Source organism: Fistularia commersonii, chromosome 36, assembly GCF_037954325.1.
Source record: "Fistularia commersonii isolate RoL2024-O1a breed Wild chromosome 36, RoL_Fcom_v1.0, whole genome shotgun sequence".
NCBI lineage: Eukaryota > Metazoa > Chordata > Actinopteri > Syngnathiformes > Fistulariidae > Fistularia > Fistularia commersonii.
Window position 1 is genome coordinate 8015245 of NC_141319.1, and position 20572 is coordinate 8035816.

At 47.8% G+C, this 20572-nt stretch overlaps 1 protein-coding gene across 3 annotated transcripts in view; it reads left to right on the top strand.

Annotated features, from left to right (window-relative positions):
* LOC147213614 (uncharacterized) overlaps positions 1-20572 on the top strand; it is a 32738-nt gene that overhangs the window by 832 nt on the left and 11334 nt on the right. For 2 of the 3 annotated variants that reach the window (XM_086143293.1, XM_086143294.1), the window contains exons 3-30: positions 86-183; positions 257-299; positions 984-1136; positions 4085-4399; positions 5181-5225; positions 5305-5451; positions 6631-6801; positions 6930-6974; positions 8118-8180; positions 9566-9715; positions 9790-9960; positions 10053-10085; positions 10774-10827; positions 10948-11001; positions 11110-11154; positions 11488-11550; positions 13766-13915; positions 13990-14160; positions 14253-14285; positions 14974-15027; positions 15148-15201; positions 15310-15354; positions 15451-15501; positions 15622-15675; positions 15778-15828; positions 17557-17610; positions 18244-18297; positions 18813-18869. In XM_086143293.1, the coding sequence (XP_085999419.1) occupies positions 88-183; positions 257-299; positions 984-1136; positions 4085-4399; positions 5181-5225; positions 5305-5451; positions 6631-6801; positions 6930-6974; positions 8118-8180; positions 9566-9715; positions 9790-9960; positions 10053-10085; positions 10774-10827; positions 10948-11001; positions 11110-11154; positions 11488-11550; positions 13766-13915; positions 13990-14160; positions 14253-14285; positions 14974-15027; positions 15148-15201; positions 15310-15354; positions 15451-15501; positions 15622-15675; positions 15778-15828; positions 17557-17610; positions 18244-18297; positions 18813-18869 (2476 nt within the window). In that variant the 5' untranslated portion in view covers positions 86-87. Of the gene's footprint in view, positions 1-85; positions 184-256; positions 300-983; positions 1137-4084; positions 4400-5180; positions 5226-5304; positions 5452-6630; positions 6802-6929; positions 6975-8117; positions 8181-9565; positions 9716-9789; positions 9961-10052; positions 10086-10773; positions 10828-10947; positions 11002-11109; positions 11155-11487; positions 11551-13674; positions 13693-13765; positions 13916-13989; positions 14161-14252; positions 14286-14973; positions 15028-15147; positions 15202-15309; positions 15355-15450; positions 15502-15621; positions 15676-15777; positions 15829-17556; positions 17611-18243; positions 18298-18812; positions 18870-20572 lie in introns of those variants that run through there. The other variant, XM_086143295.1, reaches the window with a different exon arrangement.

Genomic DNA, 20572 nt, shown 5'->3' on the forward strand with positions numbered 1-20572 from the left:
AAGATGATCTGAGAAATACACATCTTAGGTATGAAGCTAATGCTATGCTAATGCCCCTCCACCCCCCGTGAACTTGTCTGTGCAGGGATGTACATACCTAAGAAGGTCTGGCTCATGGCCCTGCTCCTCGCCCTGGGTGTTTTGGAAACAAAGGTCCTGGACTCTCCAGGTCTGGTTCCACCGGTACGTCCTGTTTACATCTGCGCCCCCAAAATACGGGACGCTGAGTCCTCAGCCTCTCTTCTGTCTGTTGCAGAGTCGACCTCCGGGGGCGCCGCTGAGCAGAGCCAGGAGGAGCGGTGAGTGCAACCTGGTGATAGTACCGTCCAAGTTCTTCTAACAAGGAACAGGAATCTCAGGCAGGAGGTTCAGCCCGCAGCACTTTGGCATACACAAAGGAAATGAAGTCACAACTTTTGCAGTAAACCCCCTGGCGCTTCCATAAAACATTATTGCAGTACTGCATCCGGCAGATACTGTCAGTACTGTATCCGGCAGATACTGTCAGTACTGCATCCGGCAGATACTGTCAGTACTGCATCCGGCAGGCACTGTCAGTACTGCATCCGGCAGATACTGGTCGTACTGCATCCGGCAGATACTGTCAGTACTGCATCAGGCTGATACTGTCAGTACTGCATCCGGCAGATACTGGTCGTACTGCATCCGGCAGATACTGTCAGTACTGCATCAGGCTGATACTGTCAGTACTGCATCCGGCAGATACTGTCAGTACTGCATCCGGCAGATACTGGTAGTACTGCATCCGGCAGGCACTGTCAGTACTGCATCCGGCAGATACTGTCAGTACTGCATCAGGCTGATACCGTCTACCTCCCTCCTGACCTCCTCACCTACTCGTCCCTCCTTCTTTATTCATGGTCTTCTTTGTCTGTGACCTTCCTCCAACAGCACTTCTTTCAGACCTATGTTTGAGGTTGCGCTGGTTCTTCTCTTCAGACTCACCGTTGTCTCTCCTGCAGAGCTGTCGGTTCAGGCCACGTACGACGTGGACGTCGAGCTGAACCTGACTGACATCCAGACATTGGACACTCTGAAGAACCTGCTGAAGAACGTGACCTTCTCGGCGGTCCTGAGCCCGTCAGTGAACGTGACGAGCTTCGATGTCACCACAGGTCAGAACCCACCTTCTCTTTCGGGCAGCGGGATCTCGACACCTTCCGCTTCAACCCGATCTCGGGTCGATGGCCATTTCAAAACCTTTCGAAAGTCATCTGACTTTATTCAAATAATTCAAAGCTTTTATTTTCTCGGCATCCAACCGGAGCTCACATTCCTGGGTTTGATTTTGGTGAATTAACGTTGCAGTGGAGAAGGCCTGCACTTCTCGGCGGACCCTTCTCTTCTCAGGAACGTCCTTGCTGATCATGGTTCTCCTCGAGATTATGGTTTGCTGAGAAAGGACAGCCTGGGATAGGCTCCGGACAAATTCCTCAGAGGGAAAGTTCGCTTTATTTACTCTAATCGTCCACCAGGAAACGGCGAGCAGGAGTTAATGATTGACGTCTCTGAGGGCGAACAGAAGAAGCAGCTGGCAAAAACAGGAGAGGCCCGATCGGGTCGCTTCTGAGCATGGATCAGAATCAGCTCCCGGTTCCCCAGGGGCCTCCGGTCCCCCGTCGCCCCGGCAACAGGACGGATAGGATCCCGCCATTGACCCGAGGGGACAATACCGTTTTTTGAATCTGAGTTAGAATCTGGAGAATGTGATTCTGCGAATCATCAAATGATGGCTTTATCCCTACTGGGTCTTCATGTTGGAAAGCACTTTACTGAGGAATCTGACAGGGTGCAGAGAGTGGAACTGTGGTTGTATGAGGAGGTCTGGAGTGGAGGAGAAGGATTTTAGACCGGTGGAGGATGTAGAGGTGAGCGGTGAGACAGAGGAGATCAAGGTGGAGGTGGGACTCCATCAGGGATCAGCTCTGAGCTACTTCTTGTTCGCAGTGGTGATGGACAGGCTGACAGATGAGGTTAGACAGGAACCTCCACGGACCATGAGGTTTGCAGATGACATTGTGATTCGTAGTGAGAGCAGAGAACAGGTGGAGGAACATCTAAAGAGGTGGAGGTATGCTCTGGAAAGGAGAGGAATGAAGGTGAGTCGCAGCAAGACAGAATATATGTGTGTGAATGAGAGGAACTCGGGTGGAACGGTGAAGAAGATCAAGAAGGTTGAAGTATCGAGGCTCAACAGTCTAGATCGCACAGGCAACGTGGGTCGGTCGGAGGGCCCTGCCTCTCAAAATAAAGTCTACCGTACGACATGAAGAAACGACTCAACCGCCAGCCACAGAATACCTGACAGTACCCGTCGTATTTTCCACGCCGTTCAAAATATCATCCATCCCCACTGCGGCACTGATGCGCTCGATTGACAAAAACAGTACAGCCGGTCTGAGGTTTAGATCCGAATACCGTCCGACCACGACTGACGGACGTTTGGAAGTCCTGACGTCATCAGAGCAAAGCAACGGCCAAACATGAACACAGTTGTATTGAGCCATACGTGTTCATACTGTTATGCCAGGGAAACAACACATATTTGAAATATAAAGTATACTTGGTGTGTGTATATATATATATATATATATATATATATATATATATATAACCATAATTTCCAGATGATAAGCCGCAACTTTTTTCACTTGAACAACGATGCAGCTAATATATGGATTTTTTGGGGGGGAGCTAAAAAGCTTCACGCTGCTAAAATGTTTATCCTCGTCACGTCGCACCGATGAAATGACCGGGAAATTCTGGGTCCGTTCAACTCCGACACCGAGGAAGACGACTGACGGTTTTAGTGCGCAGGAGGAAGCCCGAGATAGTGATCGGCTAGCCGGTGCGGCTTATATTGAGGTGCCCTCAATAGTCCGGAAATTACGGTATATATATCTATATACATATATATATATAGATATATATATATAATTTCTATTGCTGGTAGATCATTTTGACCTGGTCCTTAAAAGAGTGTGGCTAAAAAAGTGTGAGCCCCCCCAGTCTGGACAAAAGGCACAGCTGGAGACAGCAGAGATGGAGATGTGCACTTTCTCTTTGGGAGTGAGGAGGATGGAGAATCAGGACCGAGTCCACCAGAGGGACAGCGTATGTTAGATGTTCTGGAGAGAGGGTCGCACTGGACGGGTCCTGGAGCTCAAGCCAGCTGCCTTCTGGGAGAGGCGGGTCCACCTGGACGGCTCGCCAGTCCACGGCGGGGTCGCGTTCACTGACAAACATTCACGCTCCCATTCACAGCCGGCCAATTCTCCCAGACTTTTTCAAATTAACCTGCTGCGTGTTTTGGACCGTGGAAGGAACCCGGAGAACCCTGAGGAACCCCACGCAGAAACGGGGAGAACATGGAGACTCCACACTGTGAGAATCCAACAGAGAGTTGCAGAGAGTTGGTGCTATGAGGCGGAAGCACCGAGGACTCCCTGCCGCCAAATATTATTATTAGTTTAATGATGTGAACTACCGAGGAAAGAAACAGGAAAAACTGTGAATTGATTCACATCAGCAAACGTCTGGTGTAAAACATCACTATAACCAATCAAGATACGCCAAAAAAATCAAACCATAAGAATGTCTGTGGAGGTTCTCATGGTTTCCAGGTCTCCCGGTCGCGGTCGATTCTTCTCAAAATCTTATTTTCGCCACGACTAGACTTGACTTTCCTCCCTTGAAGACGTTTCGGTTCTGGTCCGAACGTCTTCGAGAACATCCTGACAAGAATTAATCATGAGCATGTTTAGATTCCTCTGGAGCGGTTCTGAATACGACTAATATGACCGCTATCAGGATCACTGCAACCAGAAGTAGCAGCGGCTGCAGCGTGAAGTTCAGCACATTCTTGAGTAGAAAGTACATTTGACAAAAGCACTGAAAAAGTACTAAGACCATCGTTACGTCGAGCGTTTCGGAGTTCAGAGCAACTGATATAACCTTTCGAGCCCCGGCGGCTGAATAGGTGCCGGACGAAGCCGCCGATGACCGATCGCTTCCGTTGATCTCTCTCAGCCTTTCACGCGCAGTTTTTGTGTTTGATTCCCAGTGTGTTTCAGGACAGGACGGGGCTTCACCTGCCACTGTGAGGACGGCTTTCTGTGGACGCCGCAGCAGTGCCAGCTCTACGGCGCCTGTGACGACCGCGACGACCAGGGGGACCACGTGGAGCAGGGGGACCATGAGGACCAGGGGGACCACGAGGACCAGGGGGACCACGTGGACCAGGGGGACCAAGAGGACCAGGGGGACCGCGAGGACCAGGGGGACCAAGAGGACCAGAGGGGCCGAGCCCGCTCCGCCTGCAGCTGCATTCGCAAGCTGCCTGCTGACGGAGCCTCCTGCTCCTGCTCCACACACACAGGCCAGTGCGCACACACACACACACACACACACACACACACACACACACACACACACACACACACACAAAGGCCAGGGCCTCTGCTGCCCCTTTGTGGGCTGGATATGGACCTCAGGGACACAGGGCTGGAACCCTGGGAGCCCCATGGACGTCCTCCTCAAATAGACCAGATGGTCGAATGATGTTCACTCTCATGCGGGGCAGAAGCAGCACCTCACAGTGTGCTGTCACCTGAACAGGAGGCAGGTGGAGTGAGGCCATCACTGGGGCAAAGGGTTCAAAGTTGAATTGTATGCAGATGATCTGCTGCTGTACATGTTTACAGAACTGGGCAAGTTTCTGGGGGGAGAGTTAAAAACTCCATCAAGGGATGAAACTAACAGGACATCACAATAATCCAATCATCGTGTCAGGAATGCATGGATGAAGGTCTCGGCTGTCTTTCATGACAGGACGGGTTTGAGCTCGGTGATGTTTCGCAGAGAGAAACAGGAAGGTGACCTCTTTCAAATGAAGGTCCAAAGAGAGCGTCCTGTCACGGGTCCTGAATACACAAGGTCTTTGCTCCAGACCGGAAAGTTCCCAGTTCCATTCCAGAGCTCCTCGTATTGAGCCGGTGTTGCCGAGCGACACCCAGAACCCCTTACTGCTCCCCGGGTGCTGTCCAAAGCTGCACCCGATTGGCTCGTCAGTGAAGGCGAGGAAGTTCGCCGACGTAGCGCCGAGTGTGGCCGACTGTCAAAAAGAAGGGAATTTTTTCTTCTTTGTCTTCATTCTACAGACTCTCCGGTTTGTCCGGCGACAGCAACGTCAGCGCCTCCTGTTTGTAAGAATCCGACCCGGCGTTTGACTTTTGTATTCTCTGCGACCAACTGGATCAACTGAGCTTTGGCTTTGGTTTCCAGCTCCTCCGGGTCTTCAAGAATACTTGGTCTCTGTTGAGCTGAAGACCGGCCGCGATGTTCTGCAACGACTGAGGAACATTTTGAGAGACATGGATTTCCCCGTCGTCACCAACCACCTCCGGATTGAAGACATCATCATGTCCACAGGTGGGCTCGTCCTGGAGGTTGGCGGTTTGAGATGTTTTTATCCTGGAAAGATTAAAAATCAAGTGTGTTTGATAAAATCCATCAGTCGTTTCTCTCTCCGGACGCCAGGAAGGCATTTTAAGGGACAACATTTATGTCCAGTAGCATTCTTAAAAAGGGTTTTATCTTTGCATTTCTCATTTCTGTTTGTATTTCGAATCTCTTTGTTTTAACCGCTTTTTAAAACTATATAAATATATCTGCATATATGCTAATATTTGTAATGATATCATATCATTATATCTTACAAAAGTATCGACCAAAGTGGAATTTAAAATGCTCCATTTTCATCCGATTTTAGTTTTATTATTACTATGTGTTCATTTCACTTTTCACTCTTTTTATTTATTTGGGAGGGGACAGTTTAGGTGCATCACCGCAGGGTGAAAGTGAAGGAGCCGGATCCAAGCCGGCGGCTGGTTTCCCCCTGTTGTCCCTGATAGACGGTCCCTGAAAAATACACGGGTGGAGTTTTTGCCCGAATAAATATAAGGTGACATGTAATTTCCCATGTCCTGAGAACGTTGGTCCAAAGAATGCTGCTTCCTACAGGGCTGGCGTGCACAGGTGTGATTAGATATGGCCTGTTGTTCAGCGCCGTGCTCGGGGACACTCCTTCACTGTGAGAGGCAGCGTGCCTGACCAGAGGCATCTGGTGTCTGCACACCGGTTCACCGGTCCTTCTCAGCCGAGCTTACAAAACCCGCTGTGTTTTAAACGTTTCGGTGTATATTCATTTGGTAAGCAACATCCATCCATTTCCCTGAGCTGCTTCATCCTGAGATGTAAGGCATGGTGCAGGACGTCGAGCCATCGTCTTTGGAAGCCAACATTCCCGGTTGGACTCCCGGCTCCTCCTAGTGCTTCCAAGTGATGTTGAGCAACACACTGAAGCCCTCACTGCTCCCCTGCAGCCGCTGCTCAGGTTCATCCAGGAGGGCTTCTATGCACAGAACCAATTTCCCCACGGATATTGATAAAGGATAAATCATAAGTATAAATTATTAAGTCGTGGACACCATTAAGGAAACATGAAAAGTTCATGAAGTACAGAATGGTTTTGTGCGAACAAGTCACTCCCCATGATGCCTTTTTGTCCCAGAAAAAGACCGCAAACAAGAGGCCATTCTTTCCCTCCAGTCTGCTCTCCAGGAGGCGCTGGTTTCCAGTGCAGGTGTGAGGACCAGTTTCGCTGGTCATGTGATCAGTGCTTCCGGTACGGCTCCTGCGACGACATCGCCGGTGACGCTTGTAGATGCATCAATGGTCTTCCTGCCGATGGACAATATTGCCAACCTTTGGACCAACACAGTGAGCACTTTACCAAAACAGAACCAAAAAATAAATGCAGCATATTTCACAGTCACAACATTTGAAAACTAGTTAAAAAAGGGAAAGTGAAATAGAAACTAAATAAAAAAGTGCTCTTCTATTTGCAGATTTCACATCCTGTCCTAATACAACACCTTTGCTGTCATTCCCAAGTGAGTTCATTTCAGCAGCTTTTATTCTGCAGCTCGATCGGATGTAAGTTAACTCTGACGATCGGATGTAAGTTAACTCTGACGATCGGATGTAAGTTAACTCTGACGATCGGATGTAAGTTAACTCTGACGATCGGATGTAAGTTAACTTTGACGATCGGATGTAAGTTAACTTTGACGATCGGATGTAAGTTGACTTTGACGATCGGATGTAAGTTAACTCTGACGATCGGATGTAAGTTAACTCTGACGATCGGATGTAAGTTAACTTTGACGATCGGATGTAAGTTAACTCTGACGATCGGATGTAAGTTAACTTTGACGATCGGATGTAAGTTGACTCTGACGATTGGATGTAAGTTAACTCTGACGATCGGATGTAAGTTAACTTTGACGATCGGATGTAAGTTGACTCTGACGATCGGATGTAAGTTGACTCTGGCGATCGGATTTAAGTGAACCCTGACGAATGTTCAGCCGTTGTCCTCCGTGACTGGATGGGATGATCCTTTCAGGCACCAAGCTGCTGGAGCTATGTCCTCCAGACACCTTGTCTTTAGTCGTTCCAGACTGACAGGGAGAGGTGGGGCACCTTCTTCCAACTTAGGAACTTCTTTAATATCAGGCTGACCCTGCAACTGTACAGGGCAGGCCTACACAGGGCTGCCCTGTACAGGCGTCGTGTGTCGATGGGATTGAGGCCGTCTTGGAAGTATTCTTTCCACCGACTCACAACATCTCGAGTCAGAGTCAGCGGTGTACCGTCTCCACGAGACACCGAGGGATGGTGCATCCTTTCTCCCTCCTGAGCTGCCAGATGGTGGGCCAGATCCTCCATGGAACCCTCACGAAGTCTTTCTCCATAGTCTCACTAAACTCCTCTCACACACCAGTTTTTGCCCTGGTGACCGTTTGGCCTGCCGGTGCCCCATAGCTTTGTATCACCAAATTCCCTGATCTCGGCCACCGCCAAGCTGAAACTGTACCCGACCCCCTCGGCCCCCTCTGTCAGTGCTGTGGCCAGCCAGGCCCCATGGGTTTATACATTTCATATTACACAGTAGTTACAGAGACGTGCCTCTCTTGGTATGTATCTTGTAATTCAGGTCTGAAAAATAATTTGTATATTTCTGCGTATCACAGCAGCTGCTACCACAGAGCAGAAAACTACTGAAGTGACATCACTAACAGCCACTGGTGTATCAGGTGCGTACTGGAATACTTTCTGACAGTACATGATACTTGTGTAGAACACATTTTCATCTTCAATGTCTTCCTTTGTGTACTGTGTATACTCTTTTCCTTTAGGCTGCCACAGGAAATCATTGGGACAAACTGCCTTTACACTCCTTATCCTCTTCAATGCCCCCCGTACTGCCCCTTTTCAAATATCTGCTACATTGTGGTCAACATTAGTCACCAATTCTCCCCCTCTCCTGTTTCCTTATTCATCAGCTCTTTGAGTGCTCTTTCCATCTTCCCATCACTCTTCTAGCACCGACCAATACATTTCCCTCTCAGTCCTTAATCACCCAAACCTGCTGTACATCCTTTCCATCTTCATCATCTCTATATCCCTGTTTTGCCAACCTGTATAAATCATTTTCTCCCTCCTTACTGTCTAACCAAGCATACAAGTCATCATACGCCCTTTGTTCGGCCTTTGCTACCACCAGCCTCTCTACCTCAACATACATACCTCAACATGGTCTGTTCTCTTCAGTCCCCCCAGTCTCCCACTTCTTCTTTGCTAGCCTCTTCCTCTGTATTTTTATCTACTTCTTATCTACTTCTCTTCCTGACAACACACCAAGTCCTTTCCCAGCGGTTTTCCCGTTCACATTAGCTGAAGTTGTCCAGCCATCTGGAAGAACTCCCTGACCATCCAGACCATTGCTCAACTCCTCTCTGAAAACCATACAACACTGCTTCATTTTCAGCTTCCACCAATTCACCCTCTGCTCCTCCGTTGTCCTCTTAATCTTTCTTGTCACCAGCGTCATCCTACTAACCACCATTCTATGCTGTCTGGCTACACTCTGACCGAGCACTGCTTTGCAAGCACTGATCTCCTTCAGTTTACGTCCATACGAGGTGCCGTTTATCTTTGTGCTCCTTCCTTCGCTCAAAGAAGTTGCCCTATGTTTCTGCCTCGTCTGGAAAATGTATTTACTACAACCATTTCCATCCTTTTTGCAAAGTCTGTTCCCCCCGTGTTCCTATCTGGGACACCAAACCTGCTTTCTAGCTTTTTCTGTCCCTCTTTTCAGTATTGTAAGTCCCTACTCTCAGTCCCAGACTCTTGTCTTTCCTCTTCTCTCTCTGCTTCAGAACACACCTTCCCGGTCTCCTTCTTCAAGCCACAGTAGACACATCTTTGCTGGGACAATGGAGGTTATTGGCCTAAATGAGAGCTGGTAGCCCTTCCTGGCACAACCCCCTGCATTTATCCAGGCTTTGGGTCGGCTCAAAAAGGGACAAGCTTGTGTCCACCTGACGCTGCACTGAAAATTGGAATGTAAATATATTTATTATTACTATTGACCAGACTGGTGATTAAACCCCAAAATGTTTGCTCCTGGTCCCTGCAGCTCCTGCACTTCCTGTTGAATACATGGTTTCTGTGGAGCTCAGTACTGACCAGGCGGTTCTCCCCCTGCTGAGGAGAACCCTCGCAGACATCAGTTATCCCATCACCATCAACGGCAATGTCCAAATCTCTCAGGTCAACATAACTACAGGTAACAAAAGCAAAGACTGACATCTTCCTCAGGTTTCAATCAGATCCATTGGAGTCTCCTGATCTTCTCTCCAGTCTGCTCTTCAGGGGGCGCTGGCTTCAAGTGCAGATGTGAGGACCAGTATCGCTGGTCATGTGATCAGTGCTTCCTGTATGGCTCATGTGACGACATCCCTGGCCACACATGTAGATGCATCAATGCGCTTCCTGCCGATGGGCTACACTGCCAACCTGTGGACCAGCAAGGTGAGAAGACGTACTGGAGAGGAACGATTGACGGTTCTGTTCCAGAAGAGTTTGTGACTCCTGCCTCTTCTCTTTGTTTGTTTTCTTCTCAGTTTGTGTTACAACTCCCTCTCCAACAGCACTAGGTAAGAAGCCGCTGCCTACTGTGACCTCAGTGAAGATCACTGTAACCCTGACCCTAACCCCAACCATAACACTAACATTAACCCCCCTAACCTCTAATCAACCCGCCCCAGCACCAACCCCAGCACCAGCACTAACCCCTGACTCCTATTCCCTAACCCACATCCAAGCCCTAACCCTAACAAGCCAAAACTGACCATTAATACTGTCTGCTGGATGCCAAATGGACCCGTCAGAGTAAAGACGATTGATGGAGCTGCTGTGAGCTGAGCCGTCCAGAGTGGAGCTCCAGTGTGAGATGGTCATGATGCTTATTTGAGAGACACAATCAGCTCAATCATCTGAAGAAGGACAGTGTTATTAGACATAGTGGTTGATAAAACGTGTATCATTTAATGGCCATGATGGATGAAGGGCAGCCAGAGCTTCTGCCTCATGGCAGGGAGGTTCCTGGTTCTATTCTGACCGGAGGTCTTACTGTGTGGACTCTCCGTGTCCTCCTGACTGGGTTTTCTCCAGGTTCTCCTATCTGGGTGTTCTGCATGTCAACCTGTCTCACAGCTCTGCTCCGAGTATCCGACCTCGCAGTTCTGCCACGGTCACAGAAGATGACACCTTCTGAAGGTTTTAGAAGTAAAGTTTCCATTTTCACAATGAGAGTCATAGGTGCTTCTTTGTGTGCCATATCAGCTTCTACCACAGATTTTCACACATCGATATCGCCGACACGCAGCGATCGAACATGTAAGTTACCGAGTATTGCTTTCGGGAGTATGCAGTTCTTGCACAGCACACATTACCTTTTCTGCGTTCTTTCATCTTTTATTAGGATAATAACTGTGAGGTTCTTTTTTCATTAAACAGCAGCAGCCACTGCAGAAACAGATACTAGTGGGGCGACGTCATCAATGCTCACAGGTGTGCCATCAATTCCTTAAAAACTTCTGGCGGTACATGATACTTGCATAATACACCAAACAAATTTGGTCTTTTGTGTATCGTGTATATGTTTGTGTACCCCGGCAGCCACGACAGATATGAGCTCTTCACAAATTCCATCAAGAGGAACAAGTAAGTTCTTTGAAATTATTTCATAGTACAGAGTACTTGCACAATAAACAGTACTATTCGGTATTAAGCCTATCCCGGTATTAAGCCTGTCCTGGTGACCGTTTGGCCTGCCGGTGCCCCATAGCTTTGTATCACCAAATTCCCTGATCTCGGCCACCGCCAAGCTGAAACTGTACCCGACCCCCTCGGCCCCCTCTGTCAGTGCTGTGGCCAGCCAGGCCCCATGGGTTTATACATTTCATATTACACAGTAGTTACAGAGACGTGCCTCTCTTGGTATGTATCTTGTAATTCAGGTCTGAAAAATAATTTGTATATTTCTGCGTATCACAGCAGCTGCTACCACAGAGCAGAAAACTACTGAAGTGACATCACTAACAGCCACTGGTGTATCAGGTGCGTACTGGAATACTTTCTGACAGTACATGATACTTGTGTAGTACACATTTTCCTCTTCAATTCTTCCTTTGTGTACTGTGTCTACTCTTTTCCTTTAGGCTGCCACAGGAAATCATTGTCCTCCAGCTAATCATATTCTGTGTATCCTATTCCCTCAGACCAGCTACCTTCATGTCCAATTCTTATTCAAATCTTCTTGTAGCATTTGGACTTGATTTTCTTCCACCTGCTCCTTGCTCTCACGGCAGATCACAATGTCATCTGCAAACCTCATGGTCTATGGAGATTCTTTCTAACCTCATCCGGCAGCCTGTCCATCACCACTGCAAACAAGAAGGGGTTACGGGCGGACACCTGATGCAGTCCCACCTTCACCTTGAACTTCTCTGCACCTCCCACAGCACACCTCACCACTGCCTCACATCTTGCAAACATCTCATACAATGCCATAGTTCCTCTTGGCACCCAGTCCTATGCTTTTTCTCGGTCTCCAAAGGCACAATGCAGCTCACCATGACCTTCTCTGTACTTTCTCTACCAGCGTTCTCAAAGCACATACTGCATCTGAAGTACTCTTTCGAGCATGAAATCATATTGCTGCTCACAAATGCTGACTTCTGCTCTCAGTCAAGTTTCCACTACCCCTCCCCACACCTTCATTGTATGACTCATCAACTTTACACCTCTACATTTACCACAATTCTGCCCATCTCCCTTTTTCTTAAAAATGGGCACCATCACACATCGCTATTCCTCAGGTCTCTTGTCACTGTCTAAGATCCTGTTGAATGATCTTAGCAGGAACTCTACTGCCGCCTCTCCTAGACATTTCCATGCCCCCACAGGCAAATCATTGGGACAAACTGCCTTTACACTCCTTATCCTCTTCAATGCCCCCCTTACTGCCCCTTTTCAAATCTCTGCTACATTGTGGTCCACATTAGTCACCAATCCCCCCCTCTCCTGTTTCCTTATTCATCAGCTCTTTGAGTGCTCTTTCCATCTTCCCATCACTCTTCTAGCATCTACCAATACATTTCCCTCTCAGTCCTTAATCACCCAAACCTGCTGTACATCCTTTCCATCTTCATCATCTCTATATCCCTGTTTTGCCAACCTGTATAAATCATTTTCTCCCTCCTTACTGTCTAACCAAGCATACAAGTCATCATACGCCCTTTGTTCGGCCTTTGCTACCACCAGCCTCTCTACCTCAACATTCATACCTCAACATGGTCTGTTCTCTTCAGTCCCCCCAGTCTCCCACTTCTTCTTTGCTAGCCTCTTCCTCTGTATTTTTATCTACTTCTTATCTACTTCTCTTCCTGACAACACACCAAGTCCTTTCCCAGCGGTTTTCCCGTTCACATTAGCTGAAGTTGTCCAGCCATCTGGAAGAACTCCCTGACCATCCAGACCATTGCTCAACTCCTCTCTGAAAACCATACAACACTGCTTCATTTTCAGCTTCCACCAATTCACCCTCTGCTCCTCCGTTGTCCTCTTAATCTTTCTTGTCACCAGCGTCATCCTACTAACCACCATTCTATGCTGTCTGGCTACACTCTGACCGAGCACTGCTTTGCAAGCACTGATCTCCTTCAGTTTACGTCTATACGAGGTGCCGTTTACCTTCGTGCTCCTTCCTTCGCTCATAGAAGTTACCCTATGTTTCTGCCTCGTCTGGAAAAAGTATTCACTACAACCATTTCCATCCTTTTTGCAAAGTCTGTTCCCCCCGTGTTCCTATCTGGGACACCAAACCTGCCCATCACTTCTTCATCACCTCTGTTGTCTGAACCAACATGTCCAATGAAGTCTAATTGTTCTAACACCACGTCTAGCCCTAAGCCTGACCCAACTTTCTAGCTTTTTCTGTCCCTCTTTTCAGTATTGTAAGTCCCTACTCTCAGTCCCAGACTCTTGTCTTTCCTCTTCTCTCTCTGCTTCAGAACACACCTTCCCGGTCTCCTTCTTCAAGCCACAGTAGACACATCTTTGCTGGGACAATGGAGGTTATTGGCCTAAATGAGAGCTGGTAGCCCTTCCTGGCACAACCCCCTGCATTTATCCAGGCTTTGGGTCGGCTCAAAAAGGGACAAGCTTGTGTCCACCTGACGCTGCACTGAAAATTGGAATGTAAATATATTTATTATTACTATTGACCAGACTGGTGATTAAACCCCAAAATGTTTGCTCCTGGTCCCTGCAGCTCCTGCACTTCCTGTTGAATACATGGTTTCTGTGGAGCTCAGTACTGACCAGGCGGTTCTCCCCCTGCTGAGGAGAACCCTCGCAGACATCAGTTATCCCATCACCATCAACGGCAATGTCCAAATCTCTCAGGTCAACATAACTACAGGTAACAAAAGCAAAGACTGACATCTTCCTCAGGTTTCAATCAGATCCATTGGAGTCTCCTGATCTTCTCTCCAGTCTGCTCTTCAGGGGGCGCTGGCTTCAAGTGCAGATGTGAGGACCAGTATCGCTGGTCATGTGATCAGTGCTTCCTGTATGGCTCATGTGACGACATCCCTGGCCACACATGTAGATGCATCAATGCGCTTCCTGCCGATGGGCTACACTGCCAACCTGTGGACCAGCAAGGTGAGAAGACGTACTGGAGAGGAACGATTGACGGTTCTGTTCCAGAAGAGTTTGTGACTCCTGCCTCTTCTCTTTGTTTGTTTTCTTCTCAGTTTGTGTTACAACTCCCTCTCCAACAGCACTAGGTAAGAAGCCGCTGCCTACTGTGACCTCAGTGAAGATCACTGTAACCCTGACCCTAACCCCAACCATAACACTAACATTAACCCCCCTAACCTCTAATCAACCCGCCCCAGCACCAACCCCAGCACCAGCACTAACCCCTGACTCCTATTCCCTAACCCACATCCAAGCCCTAACCCTAACAAGCCAAAACTGACCATTAATACTGTCTGCTGGATGCCAAATGGACCCGTCAGAGTAAAGACGATTGATGGAGCTGCTGTGAGCTGAGCCGTCCAGAGTGGAGCTCCAGTGTGAGATGGTCATGATGCTTATTTGAGAGACACAATCAGCTCAATCATCTGAAGAAGGACAGTGTTATTAGACATAGTGGTTGATAAAACGTGTATCATTTAATGGCCATGATGGATGAAGGGCAGCCAGAGCTTCTGCCTCATGGCAGGGAGGTTCCTGGTTCTATTCTGACCGGAGGTCTTACTGTGTGGACTCTCCGTGTCCTCCTGACTGGGTTTTCTCCAGGTTCTCCTATCTGGGTGTTCTGCATGTCAACCTGTCTCACAGCTCTGCTCCGAGTATCCGACCTCGCAGTTCTGCCACGGTCACAGAAGATGACACCTTCTGAAGGTTTTAGAAGTAAAGTTTCCATTTTCACAATGAGAGTCATAGGTGCTTCTTTGTGTGCCATATCAGCTTCTACCACAGATTTTCACACATCGATATCGCCGACACGCAGCGATCGAACATGTAAGTTACCGAGTATTGCTTTCGGGAGTATGCAGTTCTTGCACAGCACACATTACCTTTTCTGCGTTCTTTCATCTTTTATTAGGATAATAACTGTGAGGTTCTTTTTTCATTAAACAGCAGCAGCCACTGCAGAAACAGATACTAGTGGGGCGACGTCATCAATGCTCACAGGTGTGCCATCAATTCCTTAAAAACTTCTGGCGGTACATGATACTTGCATAATACACCAAACAAATTTGGTCTTTTGTGTATCGTGTATATGTTTGTGTACCCCGGCAGCCACGACAGATATGAGCTCTTCCCAAATTCCATCAAGAGGAACAAGTAAGTTCTTAAAATAATTTCTAATTTTCTAAACCGAATCAAACATTTTCATAATCAAAGCAATTAACTTTTTTGTCTTCCTTTCTCAAACATTAGCCGCCACCACACACGCTAACACTGCAGTGACGTCACCGACACACACGCCATGTAAGTTCTTTGTAATACACAGTTTATTTTCACACAGTAGTTACATAGACGTGCCTTGGAGTAAATCTTGTAATTCAGGTCTGAAGTGAAGAATAATATGCATATGTCTGTGTATCACAGCAGATGGTACCACAGAGCAGAAGACGACTGCAGCGACCTCACCGACACCATCTCGTAAGTCCTTCAATGCGTCTGGCAGTACAAGATACTTGCATAATACACAAAAACAAATTTGCCTTTGGTGGACTTTTTTTTTTACACTTTTGTGTACCCCAGCATTAACAACAACAGACATGAACTTGTCACCAGTTTCTTCAAGTGTAACAAGTAAGTTCTTTGAAATTATTTCATAGTACAAAGTACTTGCACAATAAACAGTACTATTTGGTATTAAGCCTATACATCCCTCCACCCATCCCTCCATCCATCCATCCCTCCATCCCTCCATCCATCCTTCCATCCATCCATCCATCCATCCATCCATCCATCCATCCATCCATCCATCCATCCATCCATCCATCCATTTTGTATGGAGTCTTGGGGGCAAAAGCCTAACCAGATACCCAGATTTCCGTTACCTCATCCACTTGGTCCAGCTCTTCCAGGATATTCCCAAGGCATTCCCAGCCATCGGTAAATCAAAAGCTTGGCCTTTTGGCCCATTTCCCTCTTCACAACGACAGACCGATGCAGAGTCTTCATCGCTGTTGAGATCTGGGATCTGGGATCCCAGATCTGGGAATTTTCTGGGATCTGGTACTCAATACTTCTAGAGCACCCCCACAGGACTCTGTGAGAGACATGGTTGAATGCCTTCTCCAAGTTCACAGAACACGTAGGCAATAGGCAAACTCCCAAAGGCCGGGGGGGGGGGGGGGGGGGGGTAACCACCCAAGTCTGTTCAACCAGTGGTACTACCCCCATGTCCATGCAATGCCGTAGAGGCGTGCCAGCCAGGATAACCTCACAATATCCAGAGTCTTGAAGATCTCATTCAGCCCAGGGGCCCTACCACCGAATAACTTTTACCCACCCTGGCAACTTAAGTCCCAGAAATAAGGAAGTCGCCCTCTGAGTCCTCAGACTCTGTTTCCTCATTGGAGGGGGGGTCATCAGGAATGAGGGGGTCTTGGACATATTCCCTCCACAGACCCAAAGCATCTCAAGTTGAGGTCAGCAGTACACCATCCCTACCATGCACAGAGATGATGGTGCACTTCTTCCCCTTCCTGAGCTGCAAGATGGTGGACCAGAATCTTCTAGAAGTCGTCTGGAAGTTATTCTTCATGGCCTTACTGAACTCGCCCTACAGTCATTTTTCTCCCTCAGCAACCTCTGAAGCCGCATTCCACTTGGTGCCCCAAACCTTGGTACTGCCAACTTTGGCAACTCAACTTTGGTCACCACCCAGCTCACACTGCCCCAGACCCCCTTGGCCCCTCCTATGGACAATGAGCCCAGGGGAAGGGAGACCTATGTTGGTGGCTCAGGCTGTGCACGCCCCATGTTGCAGACCGCCCACCTGGCCCTTACCATCGAGTCCCACCCTTGGGTCTGACTGCAGCTGGGGGGGTACCCAGAGATCCAAGTCTGGGCGAGGGAACACGAGGTCCATTGCTGTATTTCTTCACTGGGGGTCTTTTAGACCTAATGAAACACTTTTACAATCAAAGTAATGAACTGTTTTCTCTTCCTGCATCAAACAGCAGCTGCTACCGCACATGTTATCACTGCGGTGACGTCACCGACACACACGCCATGCAAGTTCTTGGTCATACATTTGTTATCACACAGTAGTCACACAGGAGTTTACATCTGCGCAGTATAATTTGTGAAACAGAAAACTGTTTTCTGTTTTGGCACACAAAACAACAAACACAATAGCGGATGTCAACACAGTGACAGAGGTGGCATTGACACACACAAGTTTAATATGTAAGTTCTTGGTGACACGTGTTATTACTCGGTAGTTTCATAGACGGGGCCTTTCATGGAGTTTATCTTGTAATTCAGGCTTGACGTGAAGAACAATAGCTCTATTTCTGTGTATCACAGCAGATGGTATTACAGAGCAGAGGACTGTTGTGGTGACGTCACCAACACCATCATGTAAGTCCTTCAATACTTCTGACAGTTCAAGATACTTGCATAATACACATTACCAAATTTGTCTTTTCTGTATTATCTATATTCACTTTTGATGACCCCAGCATTAACAACAACAGATATGATCTCGTCACCACTTCCTTCAAGTGAAACAAGTTCTGTCGTACAAAGTATCTGCACAGTGCACTGCACTACTTCAGTATTTCTAACCCTATCCATCCATCCCTCCATCCCTCCATCCCTCCATCCATCCATCCATCCATCCATCCATCCATCCATCCATCCATCCATCCCTCCCTCCCTCCCTCCATCCATCCCTCCATCCATCCATCCATCCATCCATCCATCCCTCCCTCCCTCCCTCCCTCCCTCCCTCCATCCATCCATCCATCCATCCATCCATCCATCCATCCATCCCTCCCTCCCTCCCTCCCTCCCTCCCTCCCTCCCTCCCTCCCTCCATCCATCCATCCATCCATCCCTCCATCCATCCATCCATCCATCCCTCCATCCATCCATCCATCCATCCATCCATCCATCCATCCATCCCTCCATCCATCCATCCATCCATCCATCCATCCATCCATCCATCCACATTTGTCTTCTATGTACTGAGTGTATTTTTGTGTACCCAAGTAGCCAAGACAACAACAGATATGAGCACACCACCCATTACATCAGGTGTAACAAGTAAGTTATTTGAAATTATTTCTATCTACAAAGTACTGGTACAGTGCAGTAGTAGTACTTAAAAGGAGCTGCTGGTTCAATTTATAATAAGGATGTCAAACCATAGACGAGGTGAGGTTTTTGTTGGACAGTGAGGACATTCAGACCAATCCAGGAAGGCACCAGGACAACAGGAAGCCAGTCATGTGATGTTAATGGAGCTTCTGGCTTATGCTACTACACATCTTGCAAATCTAGGCCACGAGAATGTGACAAATCTGAACCCACTCTTGTTCATGGAGCTCTGAAATTAGTGTGATTGAATCATCTGCTCAAAACACTAAAATGTATAAAACTTAAAAGGTAGGAATGGGATTTGCGAAGTTTCCCTGTTTCCTGTGACATGATTCAAAATGCAATCAATGGTTTTCACTGAAGTGTTGATCCCATGTCTTTAAAACTTCATCAACCTGGTGGGCTGGTGGCCTGGCGGGCATCCACTATGTCATCAGTGTTGTTCTACATCTACCTTTCAGATCCAACCAGTCCTCCATCGGGGGCGTCTGCGACGGCACTGACTCCAGATGTAACAGGTGCGTGGTTCTTAGCGTCGTAACAACCGGACCTGATTACAAAGGTCCCATCAGGTGTTGGTCTCTCTCCATCCAGACATCTCTGTGTTTAAGGACAAATTGACGATATATTACCATTTTTATTGCCCCAGAATCTCAGGCACCATATATATAAATACACTATATAGCCAAAAGTACTGGCTCACCTGCCGTGACTCGCATAAAAACTTAAGTGCAATCCCATTCCTAATCCATAGGGTTCAGAATGACGTGGGTCCACCCTTTGCAGCTAGAACAGCTTCAGCTCTTCTGGAAAGGCTGTCCACAAGGTGCAGGAGTGTGTTTATGGCAATTTTTTTACATTCTTCCAGAAACTCATTTCTGATGTTGGTCGAGAAGGCCTGGCTCTCAGTCTCCGCTCTAATTCATCCCAAAGGTGTTCTATGGGGCTGAGGTCAGGACTCTGTGCAGGCTAGTCAAGTTCATCCACAGCAGACTCAGTCATCCATGTCTTTCTGGAGCTTGCTTTGCACACTGGTGCACAGTCATGCTGGAAAAGGAATGGGCCAGCTCCAAACAGTTGGGAGCATGGAATGGTTCAAAATGTCCTGGCACGCTGAAGCTTTCAGAGTTCCTTTCACTGGAACAAAGGGGCCAAGACCAGCTCCTGAAAACCAACCTCACACCATAATCCCCCCTCCACCAAACTTCACACTTGACTCCATGCAATCAGACAAGTAGCATTCTCCTGGCAACCGCCAAACCCAGACTTTTCCATCAGATAGCCAGATGGAGAAGCGCGAGTGGTCACTCCAGAGAAGGCGTTTCCACTGGTCTAGAGTCCAGTGGCGGCATGCTTTACACCGCTGCATCCCATGCTTTGCATTGCGCTTGGTGATGCGTGGCCTGGATGCAGCTGCTCGGCCATGTAAACCCATTCCTTGAAGCTCTCTGCAAACTGTTCTTGAGCGTATCTGAAGGACACATGAAGTCTGGAGGTCTGTCGCAGTTGACTCTGCAGAAAGTCGGCGACCTCTTTGCACTATGCGCCTTAGCATCCGCTGACCCCAGTTTACATGGCCTGCCACTTCCTGGTTGAGTTGCTGTCATTCCCAAACACTTCCATATTCTTAGAATACAGTTGACAGTCGATTGTGGAATATTTAGAATGAGGAACTTTCACCACTGGACTTGTTGCACAGGTGGTCTCCTATCACAGTTCCATGCTGGAATTCACTGAGCTCCTGAGAGCCACCCATTCTTCCACATATGTTTGTAAAAACAGCCTCCATGCCTAAGTGCTTGATTTTATACATGTCGCCATAGAAACGATTGGAAGGCCTGATTCTGATTATTTGAATGGGTGAGCTAATACTTTTGGCCATATAGTGTGTGTTTATATATATATATATATATATATATATTTAGTGTGAATTCTGAAACATCGACATGCCAACTCTAAGAGAGAAGGAAGGTGGAAGTGACTCTATGAAAAACAGACTTTTTTTTTTACTTTTTCAATCCCTTGTGGAAATTGTCCATCATGGATCAACCAATCAGGTGCAGCCGCTGGGCAGCGCCTGGGGAGAGCTCAGGGTTTGGTGTGTTGCTCAACAACACTTCCACAGGCTTGGATGAGCTCAGGAAGCACAAGCTGCCCACCGAACCATCTGAGCCACAGCCTTCGATATATACTGGACATAAAATCACAGTATCGGTGTACT